Here is a 19,222-nt window from a genome sequence, read left to right as displayed (position 1 = left end):
ACAGGCCCAAGTACACGAGGACTATATTTGAACCTGTAACGATGTAAAGTGAAACAAAGACCACGCGTTCATACGTACTTTTTTTACTATTTACACCAATACTATTATTTACATACCGGCTTTAAATTCAAATTTGTTTTTGTGTCTATTGTTATCTACATGTATTTGTTTATGTATTCAGGTTTTGACTTCCCAGAGTTAATTTACTAACAAATAACTCCAGACAAATATAATATATATTTATTTAATTGACCTATAAATTTGAATTCAATTTAATAACACATCTTTTGCTTCATGGTATATAGAATAATTTAAAGCCTGGATGATTATGTGTTGGATATCATTTCATGTAAACCTAGGGCGCAGTTCTCCTTAAACAAATTGAAAGCCATTTATTTTAGTGTTTGCAAGTGTTTATTCAATTTAATATATCTTTTTTTACAATGATACCTTTGAAGCTGTCTTGGATTCTCTTCTTACAAGTGGTCATAATACGAGGTATGTAAACCTGTATAGACGCAGGGTGAATTTTGTGAATAACGAACATTATGTTCGCGCGAACAAAAATATATATATATTTGCGCGACTTTATCCTATACATCTTCCTGTATATTTGCCATGCTATTAAATACAACTATCTTTCTAAAAGTCCTATTATATATTTCACTTCACGAATATCCATTCAATTTTCTGGTGTCGTTTGGACCATGGTTTTTACCTTTCTGGGAAAAATGTTGCATTTGCGCGAGAAATATCATTACATTTGAATGTGCGGATTTCAGCGCGAGAAATATCATTAAATTAAATGTGCGGATTTCAAATATATTAGTAATTTAAAACAGGTTTCGTCCATGCCAAGAGTATTCATCAGGTGGCTGTATATATATACCAGTAGTGCGAGACCGTGATAACGGGTGGTAGATTGGTCACCAGTTCTCAGTTTCGTCTTACACGAATTCTTCCCTTTATTATAAGCTATAGAAGGTCTAATTATGGCCCTTTCATCATGTTCATAAACGTACAATACTTGGAAGAGTAATGATATTTCTCGCGAAAATGTAATACTAATACACGCATATGTAACGTACCGGTATCGACGAATATACCGACTTTACTTATTAAAAGGTATGACATTTTGAAATACGATACACTGATTTAGTGGAAAATTGTGTAAATAACTGTAACAGGGTTCGTTTATTAGTTCTTATGATATCATTTTTCCAAATTTTCACACCAAATGACGTCCGTAGTTATGATTTGCATACTAGGACGACTTTTTTATAATTTGTTTCCTGTCAAATCAATATTTTAAAACCCAAACTAAGTCTACGAATATAGCGAACGCGCACATACACATATATTTTTTTGAATCACTGAATCAATTTTACAGTTTAAGTTTACCATTTATCTTGCCACAAATTTATTACCTTTTATTTATGATAAAGTGAAAGATTCGTAAATGACAGTAAATGGACTGGACAATAGGTACCCCTGTTCCAATTAGCTCTCCCAAAAAATAAAGTCACTGCAAATTGCCAATGAAACCAACTCCCTATATATTTTTAGATTTGCGCGTTCCTAATGAAGATAAACCAAAAAATGCGCATCAGGCGCACGAAATTTATAAAGTGTAAAAAAATATTTCAATTATGATTGAGATTGTTCTTGCTCTATAATGCTCTGTTTGACGCTATCGTTGCAAACACGTCACACTTCCTTGTACATACAACAATATAACAGAAGGGTGGAAATATTTTTAAAAAATGTAAAAAGACAGAGAGAGGCTCATGTACTTGTCCTAAGTATGGACCACTTCAAACTTTGTTTATTGTTGTTTCGTTAGGTTCCTATCTCATTGACTTGTATCACACATCTCCTTTCATTCATACATAACTTTACATAAAATTGAGAATAGAAATGGGGAAAGTGACAAAGAACTAACAACCAAAGAGCAGACAATAGCCGAAGGCCACCAATGAGTCTTAAATGCAGCGAGAAACTCCCGCACCCGGAGGCGTGCTTCACCTGGCCTGAAAATAAAAGTACCCAAAAAAACTCACACAAAATCAAAGAAAGAAAAATGTACTACGACTGAATTTTCAATTATTGTATTTTTCTGCAGGTTTCAGTCCATATTTCTATCTAGGACCATCCACTTTGAATTATTATGATTCATTAGATTACTGTATAAACATTGGAATGAAACTGGTAAAAATCAACAACGATCAAATGAACAATATGGCAGCACAATTCATCACGTCTGAGTAAGTATATAGTCTAGTAGCTAGCAAAGGGGAAAGGAAAATCTCTGGTTGCAAAATGTTCAACCTTTCTATTAAATATCACTACTTTTTTAAAAGTTGTTAACATTCAGCTAAAACTAGACCGATTTAACCCAGCGATTTGTGTTTTTGTGATAACGTATAACAACGATTTTTCCATTTTCCATTTGTACGAGTTTACATGATTTGTAATTAATTTTGAAAATATAATGTACACATTTCTTGGGACATTAGCTGTCAAATTCGTATCCCTAATTCGAACTAAATACTCATTGTCCGGCTGCTCTTTGGTCAAAAGTATTAAAAAAAAATAGTGCCATGCGGAGTGAGTCTCCATTTTATTGAACTATTATGTGCTAAAATCATTTAAATCCTAAAAAGATATTTACAAGCATTAGCCGTCTAGAATAGAGGTGAACGCCCAGTCGTCTACTCACTATCAAGGCAGGAATCCGCCACTGATAACACCTACAACTGGTAAAATACAAAATAGTCGCAGTTATTGCATTCTAAGTATCGACAATATTCGCTGAACAATTTAAACATAATAAAACATAAATGTATAAAAAAAGTTTTAATCTGTAAGCATATCTTTGGTATAGTTATATTGATAATAAAATTGAGAATGGAAATGGGAAATGTGTCAAAGAGACAACAACCCGACCAAATAAAAAAACAACAGCAGAGGGTCACCAACAGGTCTTCAATGTAGCGAGAAATTCCCGCACCCGGAGGCGTCCTTCAGCTGGCCCCTAAACAAATATATACTAGTCCAGTGATAATGAACGCCATACTAATTTCCAAATTGTACACAAGAAACTAAAATTAAAATAATACAAGACTAACAAAGGCCAGAGGCTCCTGACTTGGGACAGGCGCATAAATGCGGCGTGTTAAACATGTTTGTGAGATCTCAACCCTCCCCCTATACCTCTAACAAATGTAGAAAAGTAAACGCATAACAATACGCACATTAAAATTCAGTTCAAGAGAAGTCCGAGTCTGATGTCAGAAGATGTAACCAAAGAAAATAAACAAAATGACAATAATACATAAATAACAACAGACTACTAGCAGTTAACTGACATGCCAGCTCCAGACTTCAATTAAACTGACTGAAAGATTATGATTTCATCATATGAACATCAGGCACAATCCTTCCCGTTAGGGGTTTAGTATCATACCATCATAACATATATGAGAAGAACATAACCCGTGTCATGCCAACAACTGTTTTTAGAATAAATGTGTTTAGTTCCGATGCAAAGACCTTATCAGTGAGTCAATATTAACGCCAAAATATGCAATCTTTAATGACTTGACAACAGTATCGTAATTATATCCCTTCTTAATAAGTCTATTCAAAGGTTTTGTAAGTTTCTGAGGTGAATACTGACACCTTTGTGCTTTATAAAGAATATTTCCATAAAAAAATTGGATGTGAAATACCTGAACGTATTAGAAGTCTGCATGTTGAGCTATAATTACGAATGATGTATTTATACCGATGATAAAATTTAGTAAATGTTTTGACTAGTTTGTGATATCGAAAACCCTGGTGTAATAATTTTTCAGTAATACATAAATTTCTCTCGTTAAAATCTAAAACATTGTTACATACACGAGCGAATCGTACAAGTTGAGATATATAAACACCGTAAGATGGTGACAAGGGAACGTCACCATCTAAAAACGGATAATTAACGATAGGAAATGAAAAATCATCCCTTTTATCATAAATTTTAGTATTCAGCTTTCCATTAGTGATATAGATATCAAGATCGAGAAAAGGGCAGTGGTCATTGTTAGTATTAGCTTTATTTAAAGTAAGTTCAACAGGATAAATTTCATTAATATACATACTGAAGTCGTCATTATTGAGAGCCAAAATATCATCCAAATATCTAAAAGTATTATTAAATTTGTTTATCAGATGTTGTTTCGATGGGTCTTTGCTTATTTTTGTCATAAATTGTAACTCATAACAATACAAAAACAGGTCCGCAATAAGTGGTGCACAGTTAGTCCCCATTGGAATTCCGATAATCTGACGATATACGGAATCCCCAAAGCGAACAAAAATGTTATCTAGTAAAAATTCAAGGGCATATATAGTATCAAAGCATGTCCAATTAACATAGTTTTTTTTGTTTATTGCTACTAAGAAATGACCTAAAAGAGTTTGAACATATATATTCACATTCTGATTTTTTTGAATGCCCATTTAATTAGGTGTGTGAATTTTTTCTTAATGAGAATATGAGGCAATGTGGTATACAGGGTAGAAAAATCAAAACTTTGAACTGATTCAAAATCACCAATATAAGCATGCAATTTATCAAGTACTTCCAACGAGTTCTTGACACTCCAAAAGTAATTTATTCCACTATTTTCGAAGGCCTTATTTGAACAATTTATTATCAGGTTTTTAATTGTACCAAGTGTGCTGGTAAGAAGAATAGACAATTTAGTAGTTGAACAATGGCTTGAAGACGAAATAAATCTATATTTGTAAGGGGTTTTGTGTAGCTTCGGAAGCCAATACATAGTTAAGACTTTCATTGTATTTGGCTCTGCTTGTAAAGCGGTGGCTAAAAGTTTATGTTTGTTACAGATTTCGTTTTCTGAAAATGGAGTCAGTTGGAATGTTGGTGAATTGGTGATTTCCTTTTTCAGAACCTCAATGTAAAATTTACGTCAAACAATAATAATATTATTAGCAGCTTTATCGGCCGGGACAAAAACAAATTTTGATACATATATGTATTTTTTTAACAGGGGCATTTTCGATGATGTATGGATGTCTGTATCTTGTACAAACCAACTTTGTCATTGGGATGATGGCAAAACATTGGACTATGATTCATGGGCAGCCCTCGAACCACTATTGGAATTTGGAAAGTTTAGCCAGGCTTATGCTTATGTATTGTGGAATACGGGCGCCTACACGGAACTTAATCGACCTCTATGTTTTGGTGTGTATCACTGTATATATGTTTAGTAGAAACGTACATGTTTCCAAATTCTATTTTCTAGATATTTTTTCATGTAACTCTTTTCTTTCACAATCATGTTTTAGTGTTCAGTTTTGTGTTAAATTTTTATTTATATTTGAAAGTGGATACAGTCTTTTGTTACACTATATGTCATTCAAATTTAAATTCCATTACAAGTTGATAAAAACTATTAATCATCATTTTGATAACCAGATCCGCTCGACTATTTTCTTTGAGAATTTTAAAGCATATTGTCGATTAAAGGATTCCCTCATCTAGTCACCCTATCTATATTCTACTTGTATACTGTTGTTTTGCAGCACCTCCTCATCCAGACGTGACATTTATCCATGGAGATTACAACTATTACGAAGCCTCACAGGAATGTTATAACTTAGGTGGACAATTAGCTGTGTTTTCTAACCCAGTTGCCGTTACGTTTTTAAAAGATTTCATAACTTATGAGTATGTATTTTCAAGTTAAGATCAGTCAACACTACATTCACATGATTGTTTTCCATAAATCTATGTTAATATTTGAAAATTTAAAGTACTTGCAGCAGTTTTAGAATATCTTTGCTAAGATCATCCTAGGACAGCTTCGAGGCGAGGTCTGATATATGTCCTAGGATAGTCATAAGAGAATCATTAGATATGTCCTAAGATACATCTTATGACATGTCTTTTGGTAGCTTCGGACCCTGGCTTATAATTTTGTACTAAAGACGCGCATTTTGTTGAAAAAGATTCATCATGCAGTGCCTGCTAGAATAATAACTCAAAAGTTCAAATAAAGTACGAAGAGCATTAAGGGCCAACATTTTTGAAAAGTTAATCGGAATACAGCTAAGATATTATATTTATTGATTAAAAATTCCTAGACGCTCTTCAGTTGAATTTGCATTTTTATTTTATTTTTGTTTTATTTATCAAAGGATTGATAGTATTTGAAGTGGTGCGTCACGAGAAATTAATTAAAAAAACGCATATAAGACACAAAATTAGCTTTTGTATATTATATAAGTTTATTTAAAGATAGAGTTTGCAGCAGACAATGAAAAGTTTCTCTGTGCCACATGAGATATGAAACAGTTAACTGTATTTCCTGAAATAATCATTGTGAAAGTTTTAAGCATATTGTGTTTGTGGTGGCACTGAAACTAGATTAACCTGCAATGTATAAGTAAACTATGTTTGTTTGTGTTAGAACTCTGACTGGTGACATATGGATAGGTTTGTATGGCAATGGAGCATATCTAACCTGGCAAAACATGTTAGAAAGTGTGGTTTATACAGACTGGAAACCAGGTCACACTGTTCCCAATCCGGCTGCAAACGTCTCTATAGCGGTGGACAAGGTCGATGGTACGTGGGTGTCAAAAACTAAATCTACCAGACTGCCTCATGCGTTATGTCAACGTAAGTTGTTACAGGTTTAAGATGAACTTCAGTCATTATACATGATGTTGTAGAATTTTGAGCTTTTTTGTTAAGACAGATACCATTTTATTTTATGGGGGCGGGGGTGGCTAGAATGAAATTTGAAAATGGCAATTTTAAGTTTAAAAAGGCAGGAGGAGCAAATTTGCAAAAAAAAAAGGCAGGATGACAATTTATGTAAAAAAGTCAGGATAAACTAAGAAAAAAATGCAGGACCGAAAAGAGTGAAAAATAAAAAGGCAGAACAGAGATAACAACTAAAAAAAAATGCAGGACAACATTTCTCATCCTAGCCCCCCATACAAATCAAATGGTATTTCAAATTGATCTGTTCGAATACTCCAAAAACTTATGGGGAAATTTAATTCTCATACATTCGAATCAGAAGTAAAATAGTATGAAATTAATTACGTGTAAAAAGTAAAATCACAAAAATACTGAACTTAGAGAAAAATCGAATTGGAAAGTCCATATTCACATGGCAAAATCAAAATAACAAAACACATCAAAAACGAATGGACAAAAACTGTAATGTTTTGTTCTTCTTTATTCAAATATAACGCACGTTTTACAACTTTAATATTTGAATGTTTTAGAATTGTCAATATTGGAAAGTAAATAATCATAAGACTCAACGGTTTGTAAATACATATAGCCTGTTATATTTTTATATTCTCAATTTTCCACAAAGTCAAAAAATTATTAAGCTTATACATGTATGTATGCCGGGAAATTTTAATATAATATTCGATTTGTTTATATCCTTCTAGGAACATTTTTTTTTTAATTTGAATACATGTACATAAAAATGCATAGTTGTTACATGTTGCCTAAACCAAACAGTACGCACACCAAGGTGTTATATACTTTGAATTCTTGAAAGGAATCCGTCAACGTGTGTGCTAATTAATCCAGAGTCTTGTCCTACTGCTTTACAAAGTATAATGTATTGTCTGTATGTTGTTTCATTGAGTTTCTTACAAAAGTCTCTTATTTCTGAATGTAGATAATTATATGCCGATGAGTTACTCCGTTGATTATCAAACTGCTAAACAGGATTGTGAAATGAATGCTTTAGAGCTGGCCATGCTACCCACAAATGAAATGTTTACAGTTGCCAAGAATGCTATTGTCTACCAGGGAATGTAAGTAATAGAAATACTGAAATCAGAATCTACCTTTTTAGATACACTTGATAATGTAACAGAAACTAATCTGGGTTTTTTTTTTAAACATGTCGTAACTGTTCTTCTAAAATTTATTATATCTCAAAGGGAATTAGAATAATTATTTCTCTCCCATTTCTACACTCTAATTGTAAGTAAACACTCCTTATTAAGGGGAAATCCTTTGGAAATACTTAAATTGTACGCATACACTCCCTACACTATGATAATCGAGACAATATGCTGCTTCGTTGCCTCAGTGCAGAAATAATCACTAATTCTACTGTTCAGTATATATATAAGTAACTGGGTAACTGGACTAACTAATTCCACTTGCTATTCTTAAATCCTTGTGTAATTGCTCCCAAGTCAGGAACCTGTAATTCAGTAGTTGTGGTGTTACATACAAAAATATTTGTTTTTCGTTCATTTTTTTAACATAAATCAGGCCATTTTTCCCATTTGAGTTGTTTTACATTTGTGATTTTGTGGCCTTTTAAATTTATATCTGACTATAGGTGCGTTATGGGCTACCAATTTCTATGTCATTTGGACTCTTGTGGAGAGTTGTCTCATTGACAATTATACTACTTCTTCTTTCTGATATTTACTGATGTGACAATGGAATTGAACGGAAATCATTTAAAATTACTCAATTCGCACTCCGAGAAGACTACCAAATCTGGTCATTTTTTATATAACGATTATCTTTTTAGTTCTTGCCAGTTGAAATGGTCTTTGAAAATATGTTACAGGAACAATAATAATGATTTCTAAACATGTTTCAGGAACAATAATAACGATTTCTAAATATTTTACAGGGACAATAATAACGATTTCTGAATATGTTACAGGGAAAATAATAACGTTTTCTAAATATGTTACAAGGACAATTTTAACGATTTCTAAATATGTTACAGGGACAATAATAACGATTCTGAATATGTTACAAGGACAATAGTAACGATTTTGTAAATATGTTACAGGGACAATAATAAAAATTTCTAAATATGTTGCAGGGACAAAAGCAACGATTTTTAAATATGTTACAGGGGACAATACTAACGATTTCTAAATATGTTGCAGGGACAATAATAACGATTTCTAAATATTTGACAGGGACATTACTAATGATTTCTAAGTATGTTACAGGGACAATAATAACGATTTCTAAGTATGTTACAGGGACAATAATAACGATTTCTAAATATGTTGCAGGGACAATAATAACGATTTCTAAAAATGTTAAAGGGACAATAATAACGATTTATAAATATGTTGCAGGGACAATAATCACGATTTCTAAACATGTTACAGGGACAATACTCACAATTTCTAAATATATTACAGGAACAATAATAACGATTTCAAAAAATGTTACAGGGACAATAATAACGATTTCTAAATATGTTACAGGGACAATAATAACGATTTCTATATATGTTACAGGGATGTTAATAACGATTTCTGGATTGGACTGACGTCAGCAGATGGAATTTCATTCAAATGGAATGATGGAACAGATCTAACGGAAGCTGCATGGATTTATGGAGAACCTACATCATATGCTATAAACCAACGTGTTAAACTTGTTTACACTAAAGGCTTTGATTGGGATAATAGAGCAGCGACGGAAACCAGTCTATTTCTTTGTCAATGTATGTATGTTTTTTCTTGATATATCAAAATGATGGTTTCAAAAAAGAAATTTAAAGAAAAAATATAAATATAGTATAGCTATACTTATTGTCACAAATATGATTTTTTTGTGTGTAGATAAAACCTTCGTCGACCTTATCGAGTGTTTCAATTTTGATTTTTTTGAAGCGAGAATATTCTATGTTTACATATGGATATTAAAAGCTGAATTAACAATGAAACTGATATTCTCATGTTTGAGTGTGGGTGCTTTTTTTGTACGAATATGTATGAGGTTTCCTCATTTTACCATAAATGTGAAAAACGAGAATCTACACTAGATAAACTTTGTAATATGATAATTTTGTGGAGTCAAGAATATAGGTGAGTGTGGGGGCCGTGTGTTGGGATAAATAAAAATTGTTTTAACCATTTAGTTAGACTACTACTTCGTTAAATTAACCCTTTATCATCATCATATCTATCCGATTATAAGACATACATCACATATGATAAAATATATAATTACAATAGATCCAACGGCAAACCATTATCCCATATCCCAAGATATAGTTGAAGGTTTAACAGCAGGAGTAAGCACACCGACGGGAAATACTGGCCAATGGCATGTTGGTGGTACAAACAGTAAGTAAAATAACATACAACCTTAACATTCCACGGGAGGAAAAATAAAGAGATGACAAAACAAGGAGTCAACAAGATTGTGGATATTTTTATGCCCAACCTACGATAGTAGAGGGGCATTATGTTTTCTGGTCTGTGCGTCCGTTCATTCGGTCGGTCGTCCGTCCGTCTGTCTTGCTTCAGGTTAAAGTTTTTGATCAAGGTAGTTTTTGATGAAGTTGAAGTCCAATCGACTTCAAACTTAGTACACATGTTTCCTATGATATGATCTTTTGAATTTTAATGCTAAATTAGAGATTTTACCCCAATTTCACGGTCCACTGAACATAGAAAATGATAGTGCGAGTGGGGCATTCGTGTACTGGGGACACATTCTTGTTGTTATATGTTTTATTTTGCATCTTTTCCTTTTGAAAGTGTTAAATTATTGGTTTATATAATTAATAGTCACTATAGAATATATTTAGAATATTTTTAGATGGTTAATTATTTTTATGTTCACTATAAGTTTAATAAAGAAGGGGAATACATAGAAAGAAAAAAACATTTGTGAAGAGTTTATATTTTGTATGAACTACAGTTGTTTTCCGATAGAAATATTTACTACATTATCCACCTAAATATGGTATTTTTAATATTTAACAGGTTCGAGGTATTTTCATATTGACAAGACAGATTCCTTACCAACTACTCTTCCTTATCTAACCGAGTATTCCAAAACAAAGATTTACTGTGCTTACTTATGTCTACATCACGGAACCGATTGTACAGCCTTTGTATTTAAAACTGAACAGTGCTTGATTTTCAATAGCTACAGCTCTCTCAACACCACACCAGATATTGGAAGTGTTATCTGGGTGTGGGTATAAGGAAATACGCCTCAGTTCAACCTGAGACAAACTGTGAATGATGATTGAAAGAATTTTTTATTTGTCTTAGAAACCAGAACCTACGAAGTCTCTTTAATGAAATATTCAATAAAGAAATGAAGCTTCTTCTTCTTATAAAAATTATGAATAAAAAAATAATAGTATTATCATTTCTATGATTGATTGATTGGTGTTTAATGCTTCTTTCAGCACAGTTGTGCTATTTCATGGTCGTCAGTTTTATTTGTGGAGGAAGACGGAGTGTCGGAGAGAATCGCCAACCTTCGGTCTGAAAACTTGACTATCTTATTTAATTAAGATTGGAGTCAAGCGCACCTGCAACGTCAACAAAGACATCAGTCTTATAATTTTGAAAGCCAGACGAGCGTTTTGTCCACAAAAGACTCGTCAGTGATTCTCGAAGCCAAAAAATTAAGCAGACCAAATAATTTACTATGTTTAAGAGCATTGAGGACTTAACATCCGTTGCTGAGTGCTGATTTTTTTGTTACAAATTGAGAATGGGAAAGGGGTGTTGCTAAACGGCGGAAACGGAATGCGGAACGGAAACGGAAACGGAAAGAAGCGGTTTTTGGTGGAATATCAGGGGGGAATATGATGAGAACTGGCGAAATCAATAGAGAGTGATATAACAAAAAGTAAAATCACAAAAATACTGAACTCAGAGGAAAATCAATTTGAAAAGTCCATAATCGCATGGCAAAATCAAAAAACAAAACGCATCAAAAACGAATGGACAAGAACTGTCATATTCCTGACTTGGTACAGGCATTTTCAAATGTAGAAAATGGTGGATTAAACCTGGTTCTATAGCGCTAACCCTCAGTCTCACTTTAATAACAGTCTCATCAAATTCCGCTACATTTACATGATGCGTTAAATAAACAGTCACAATTAATAAAATAGTCAAAATATGGGTACATCAGTCATCATCGTATAACAACTTAACAGGACACAAAAACATCTACTATCTACGAACACATGGATTGATTTGAGTGTCTGACGTCAGAAAAATTATATACGTCACATAAATTTGTCGTTCAATATAACAAAAGCACACAACAAATATGTCGAAAATATGATAGCAGATAATACAGAAAGTAGCACCTGTTTTGGAAATACATAACTTGCAGCTTTGAAAAAAAAATACTTCCACTACAAACAGCCCTTGCAGAAAATGACCTTTAAAAAACAGAAGCACTGAATGAACAATTAGCATCTATCACTTGGAAACTTTTTCAAAAATAAAAATCAGAGTAACTATAACTTATAAATTTTAACATGATAGTTCAATTTATTTTTGTCTCATCTTCATGCCAAGTCATTTTTTTTTTAGTTCTTACCAGGTCAAAGTAATAATTATTTTTTAATATTCCTGCCCCTTACCGTGAAAATCAAATAGTTGGCCCATTTTTTTTAGCCCCCCTTATGATGTTTTTCTGAAGAAAAAAATCCCACCAGATCTACCGTACTACGCAGTCATAATCGTCATTGTTTGAAGTTTTGAACTTTACAGTAAATCAATTTATTTTGTCATCAACAATTCTTAAAATCTTTTGATGAAGATTATTGCAACAGATATGTACGGTGGCAGAATGCGGCCATGAAAGAAAAAAAAAATATGTTGTTCCCTCAAGATACTATGTCGTTCCCTCAAGATGCTATGTCGTTCCCACAAGATAGTTATCTCGTTCCCTCAAGATACTATGTCGTTCCCTCAAGATAGTTATCTCGTTCCCTCAAGACTCTATGTCGTTCCCTCAAGATGTAATGTTGTTCCCTCAAGATAGTTATCTCGTTCCCTCAAGATGCTATGTCGTTCCCTCAAGATGTTATGTTGTTCCATCAAGATAGTTATCTCGTTCCCTCAAGATACTATGTCGTTCCCTCAAGATGTTATGTTGTTCCCTCAAGATGATATGTCGTTCCCTCAAGATACTATGTTGTTCCCTCAAGATAATTATCTCGTTCCCTCAAGATTTTAAAATTGTATTGATATATTATTCATTTCGCCCTTCGAAGCGGAACTGTAGACGTGGCCAGATCCCAAAAGTAGAATATTTGCATAATAATAATAATGATATAATAATTCTGTATTTAAAGAGAATAAATGAGAGGGGATAGGAGGGGTCCTGATCCAGAAATCCCGGGCTTAAAAACACGAAATCTCGAAATCACGAATTTAAATAAAGTAAATCCCGACGTTCCGTAATCCGAAAAAAAGAATTCCCGGATCCGAAAGGGTCAATCCCGAAATCCTGAGCTTAAAAACACCCGATCCCGGAGTCCCAGTAAAGGTAGCACTCCACAGTTGGATGTGTAGTTTCGCATTTTGGCCCCTGAGGATTTTTCAAATATAAGAGCTAGTGTGCAATAAAATTCATTTTTGGATAGCTGAGTATTAAAATAGCCTTCGTATTGGGTTTATATGAACATCAAGATCATATGATGTATGTAATATAGGCTGTTTTCTGTATGACAGTCCGTATTTGTTTGTCCATACCATACATTGGTCCGGCAATTTTTGTAATGTTTTTTTCCAACTTTTTGTCGCACGAACTTTGTGATTAGATTTTACGAAAAAATTAGGCGAAAGACATCCAATTTTTATTTGATCATTAGGAAGATTTATGAAAACAGTGTCTAAAAAGGTATCACTCAAAGGCATTGAAATTCTAGTTTGATCCAAATTTTGGGGGGATATGTGACATGCATGTTTACCCCCTTTTTGCAATATTTTATGGTAAATAAATGCGGAATGTTGCCATGGATACACAGAAAAGGAATTATTTTCCACCCTTTTAACATTTAAAAATTAAATCTAAGGAAGATACTGATTACATACATATGCACATGTACAACACAAACAGTAAGGTTAATGTATTAGAAATCCAGGAATAAGAGATGATAAAACATTTTGTAGCTCATTTTTAATTTTATTTTCTAAGAGGGTGGTAAAGGGTTATTTTCGTGCAACGTTTTCGGCCTTTTCATTTTACGTGTTTTCGTGATTTGGTGTTTTCTTTCTCGTTTTCTCGTGTTTGGTTCGATGTGCGTGCTTCGTATTTCCCCTTATTTATTTTCCGTGTTTCGTGTCGGTGCTCTTAATTTCTAGTTCTTGCATTGTTCCGCATTTGATAAAAAAAAAGTGAATTGAAAGTAACTCCACGTCTTTACTCCACCGTTTCGAAGTTGGAAATAAAGAATAAATCAATATAATTGTATTGCTATGTTGAGGGAACGAGATAACTATCTTGAGGGAACGACATGATATCTTGAGGGAACGACATAACTATCTTGAGGGAACGACATAGTATCTTGAGGGAACGAGATAACTATCTTGTGGGAACGACATATCATCTTGAGGGAACGACATAGTATCTTGAGGGAACAACATAACATCTTGAGGGAACGACATAGTATCTTGAGGGAACGAGATAATTATCTTGAGGGAACGAGATAACTATCTTGAGGGAACGACATAGTATCTTGAGGGAACGAGATAACTATCTTTTGGGAACGACATATCATCTTGAGGGAACGACATAAAATCTTGAGGGAACAACATAACATCTTGAGGGAACAACATAGTAGCTTGAGGGAACGAGATAATTATCTTGAGAAAACGAGATAACTATCTTGAGGGAACGACATAGTATCTTGAGGGAACGAGATAACTATATTGAGGGAATGACATAGTATCTTGAGGGAACGAGATAACTATCTTGTGGGAACGACATAGCATCTTGAGGGAACGACATAGTATCTTGAGGGAACAACATAATTTTTTTTTCTTTCATGGCCGCATTCTGCCACCGTAGATATGAGACTTGATTGACGTATTGATCAATGTTAACAGTTAATCCGTTTGAAGTCAGGTCAGTGTAGCGTGAAGCATTTAAAAACAAAGTGGGGTTTCTTTTTGGGCTCATATTGTATCTACTCGTCAAGCAAAATCATGTGGGAAGAAGAATTTGCCAAGTTTCTACAGAGGCATGCTTAAATGTGTAAATATAAATGAAATAGAGTGAGGGCATATAAACATACATTAACACATGACATGGGTAAAATCTCTTTGTTCTTACTGTGCTATAATGTGGATAATGCACAGCAAAGGTGTGCATTAACTACCTCAGATATACTGCACAGTTCAAATCTATTTTTACCTTTAGTGGCGGTTCCTGGAACGGGGCGTTATTCTATCATGAAAATTAAAAAAAAAAATATAACCGAGTACATGTAGCGAGACTAAAACAATATTGACGATTTTATGCTAAAACACGATACTTTGTCCAATCCAAGGGTGAACGACCTATTCGCCCCAAACACCGAATCTGCCATCTGCTTTAAAATAAAGACAAAGTTGAACTTTGTACGAACATCGTAGTTTCAAAATAGGAAAAAAGAGAGGTCTCTCATTCCTTTTTTTTTTTTTTTTTTTTATCTAAGCTGGGACATAACATATTTCATCATATTTTGTGTACAATGTAAATCTTAAATCAGTGTTTTAAAGTAAGAAAAAAAGTTAAAACAATTTTTGGTAATTTCTGCCAAAAAAAAAATGTATCTAAAAATATCCGAATAACATGAATCTGATTTTGATTAGTTTTAAATTCAATGGAATTTATAACGACTTTTTAAATATCAGTCTATTCCTATATCTTTTATAGAGAATTTAATGGGGATCATGTTTAAGTTTGTTTCAAAACAGGGTTGGGGAGGGGGGAGGTAGCTGGAGATCAACCAGACTTCATTTAGATGGACGTGTCTTAAAAATTAATACAGTAGATAAAATGAAACTTGTGGGGTTGGGGGAGTAAAAGATTGGAAAGAGAAACGCATTTTCTGTTTATTAAACATTTTCAATTTAGGTAATATAACATCTTCCTCGGTTCATCTTTCTCTAAGCATATCATTGAGGGAAAGAAATTCAAAAGCAATCAATCCAAACTCAATAACCCTTTCAGTTATGATATTTTTTTTCATACACCGATTTGAAAGTACACAATTTGTCAAAGCCTTTAATAATCGTCACTAATTTAATGGAACCAGAGCTAACATCCTTACCTTGGTTTTTTTACGTCACAGAGAGATAAATACTAAGCGCGGATAAAATTTTCAATTGAAACAGGTAAATATGATGCACAAAGAAATACAATACTCATTTGCATACTTGGAAACAAACAAACAAGAATTCAACGACATAAACTTCATTGCAGTACCAGGACTTTTTCAGTGTGTTCGATACGCAATGATTATAAATTTTACGGGTTTCATTTCTTAATTTTTGCGTCAAACTTATCTGGAATACTGTCAAATTTGTGGAAAATATCCCAAAAGAAAGATCTCTGAAAAAACGTAGTTATGGAGTAATAATTTTTTCATTTTTTACTAATCAAGTCAGTCTTTTTTGTCAAAATTCCAGGTTAAGAAAATGTTTAATTCAAGAAAATTTATGGCTTTTCTGAGGTGTACATCCTTAATGAGCTGATGGAATAAGCCTTTTTCAACTGATTTTTATAGTTCGGTCTTATGTTATTATGATCTGTTATGTTACCATTCTGTCCAAGATTAGGGGGTTGTTGGGATCCCGCCTACATGTTTAACCACGACACATTTTGTATGTATGTGCCTGTCCCAGGAGCCTGTACTAGTATTTGAATGAATGCCGTTTGTCAATGTGTTACACATTTGTTTTTCGTTCAAATTTTGCCGTTAGTTTTCTCGTTTGAATTGTTTTACATTTGTCATTTCGGGTCATTTTCATAGCTGACTTTGAGGTATAGGCTTCGCTCATTGTTGAAGGTTAACCTACAGTTGTTAATTTCTGTGTCATTTAGTCGTTTGTCGAGAGTTGTTTAATAGGTAATAAAACCTCATCTTTCTGTTATATTCAAACCAAAAGCATGATCCGGGGTCAATGGGAGGTGGTTAAGGATGGATGGGATGAAGGACATACGTAACTATGTAATACAACACCACAAGCCGCTTTCTTAATGCCATTTTTGACGAAATAAAAAATCATTTTTTGTTGCCATGGAAACCAAACTGCATGATACAATGACGTCAAAATCACTTGAAATGGATGATAAATGCTTTATGCTGCATGTATAGGTCTCAGCACTCATGAGTGGTTAACTTTAAGTGCCGACCGTCAGCATTTTCTTTCATGTGTAAATCCCTTAAAGAGGCATGGAACACAGTAAGAGCCAATACTGGCATTTCCCTCATTTAAAATCAGTAATCAAATAGGAATTTGTTTTAAAAATGTTTTCTCTTTTCTTGCCATTAACTACAATTGTTGTTTTATTACTTCGGTAACAAGTAATGGTCAGTTTTTTTTATCGACCATTTAGTCGGTGCAGTATACTATTTAGTCTTCCTCTAGTTCTATAAGGTTGGCGAAAAAAGAACTGAATTATGCATGTAGAAACTCTAATATACATTTTATTTAAGGGGAGACCAGGAAACCGTGGAAACATCTTCATCATTCGGGTCTGGGGATGAAAGAGAGAGAGAGGGCTTATTTGTGCAGATTCAGATTTAATTCTGATTTCGACAGATTCGGAGGGAAAAAAGCATGAAACTGAATATTCAAGCAACCGTACATACATTGATTCTGATTCCTCTTTTTTACCGTCATTGGACATTATTACTGATCCTATTAATGTTTGTGCAATGGAAAAAAGTAACAGTGATGATGATTCTGTCGAAAAAAATCCCCAACCAGTGATCAATATATCTAGCAGCACTGATCTCAGCAATGATAGCAGCGATTCATTACTTTAAAAAAATATATGCAGAATATAGTTTACATTTAAAAACAGCACGACATCAACCTAACAAGTCGACATTTATATTATTGCTAAAATATTGACGTGAATCCTATCTATTGAAAATGCATCGCAAATTATCTAAAAATTCCAAACTCCCGAGGGCCATCTCCTTTCGAGCCCTTCTCTATGGGAAGAAGTATAATCTAGGTCAAATCTGTTAAATCGAGAGCTCGAACAGAAACTGCAGGCTAGGTCGCATATGAAAAAATTAAGAAAATTTTGTAAGAATTAAAAAAAAAAAGGAAACGTATTTATGTTGGAACTAGAATCGAAAACAAAATTTCGAGCTTTTGGCTACCCCTTTTTATCTAGGTAAAACAGTAACAATCTTTAAAACAAAACATACATTTTTCCACTAGCAATTTCATAAATTATACTGTATTTAAACTCTACGAGAACAAAGATCCAAATTTGACAGCTACCCATGTACAATCTGCGAACACTTGCGATATTTTTGGCACATTCTTGCCCGATGTTATATTGGCTTAGGCCAGACCTCCATTAGCTGAATCTAATAGTGTTATTGGGTAGACGCACATGAACAAAATCAATAAAATAGGCTCAACTTCGAAATAAGTTTGCGATACCATCAACATATTACTGAAAGTTAAAAAAGAAAATATGATATGTTTGCTATTGAGACCATCCTCCACCAGCGACAAAATAACATATAACATATATAGGATAGTGTTTGACCTTTAACAACGTGCAAAACCCTTACCGCATAATAATCTATAAAAGACCCCGAAATAACGAATGTAAAGTAAACGAAACGAAAAATAATAACTCCTTGATTTGTGAATTAAAACGAAAAACAAATATGACATTCAAAACAAACGACAACCACTAAATACATGATTCTGATTTGGGACAGTGTTATAACAGTATAACATAAAGAAAACTATCAAAAATAAATATCTGTTGTAAATGGGCTTAACTCGTCATACGAAGACCAATTAGATCTTTATAAAGATGCATTTTATTGAGGATACCAAGAGCATTCAAAATGTCATACGGTAGTTCATTCTTTAGCTTTGGCTTTGTGCAGTGATTTAGCTATATAAAGTTAAACTTATGTAGGTTTTTATGCTTCATCATGACTTATATAGTTATTGCACGTTTTAGGGAAAAGGAAGACATGGAGCAATTTGCTAAACAGCTAACCTTGAAAGTGGCTTGTAAACTTATACTAAAAGGAGACAAAGAAGATTATGTGTCCTCAGTACCAGTTGATTGCATTGAGACGTCAACATTTGTCATTGACACTTTAGCTTTGAAAGATCGAGACGACCTACGGATTCATATGGCAGGGGCCATGAAAAACAATAG

At 33.4% G+C, this 19,222-nt stretch overlaps 1 protein-coding gene across 1 annotated transcript; it reads left to right on the top strand.

Annotated features, from left to right (window-relative positions):
* Window positions 1–402: 402 nt before the first annotated feature.
* LOC139521502 (lymphocyte antigen 75-like) lies at window positions 403–11,162 on the top strand. The gene is made up of 9 exons (XM_071314976.1): window positions 403–498; window positions 2,123–2,264; window positions 5,061–5,257; window positions 5,599–5,743; window positions 6,486–6,697; window positions 7,725–7,863; window positions 9,334–9,542; window positions 10,057–10,167; window positions 10,813–11,162. The coding sequence occupies exons 1-9, from the start codon at window positions 444–446 to the stop codon at window positions 11,034–11,036; spliced, it is 1,434 nt and encodes a 477-aa protein (XP_071171077.1). The 5' UTR covers window positions 403–443; the 3' UTR covers window positions 11,037–11,162.
* The last annotated feature ends 8,060 nt before the right edge of the window (window positions 11,163–19,222 follow it).

Source organism: Mytilus edulis, chromosome 4, assembly GCF_963676685.1.
Source record: "Mytilus edulis chromosome 4, xbMytEdul2.2, whole genome shotgun sequence".
In the NCBI taxonomy this organism is placed as follows: Eukaryota; Metazoa; Mollusca; class Bivalvia; order Mytilida; family Mytilidae; genus Mytilus; species Mytilus edulis.
The sequence above is the reverse complement of the archived record's forward strand: the minus strand, read 5'-3'. Positions and strand labels throughout refer to the sequence as shown.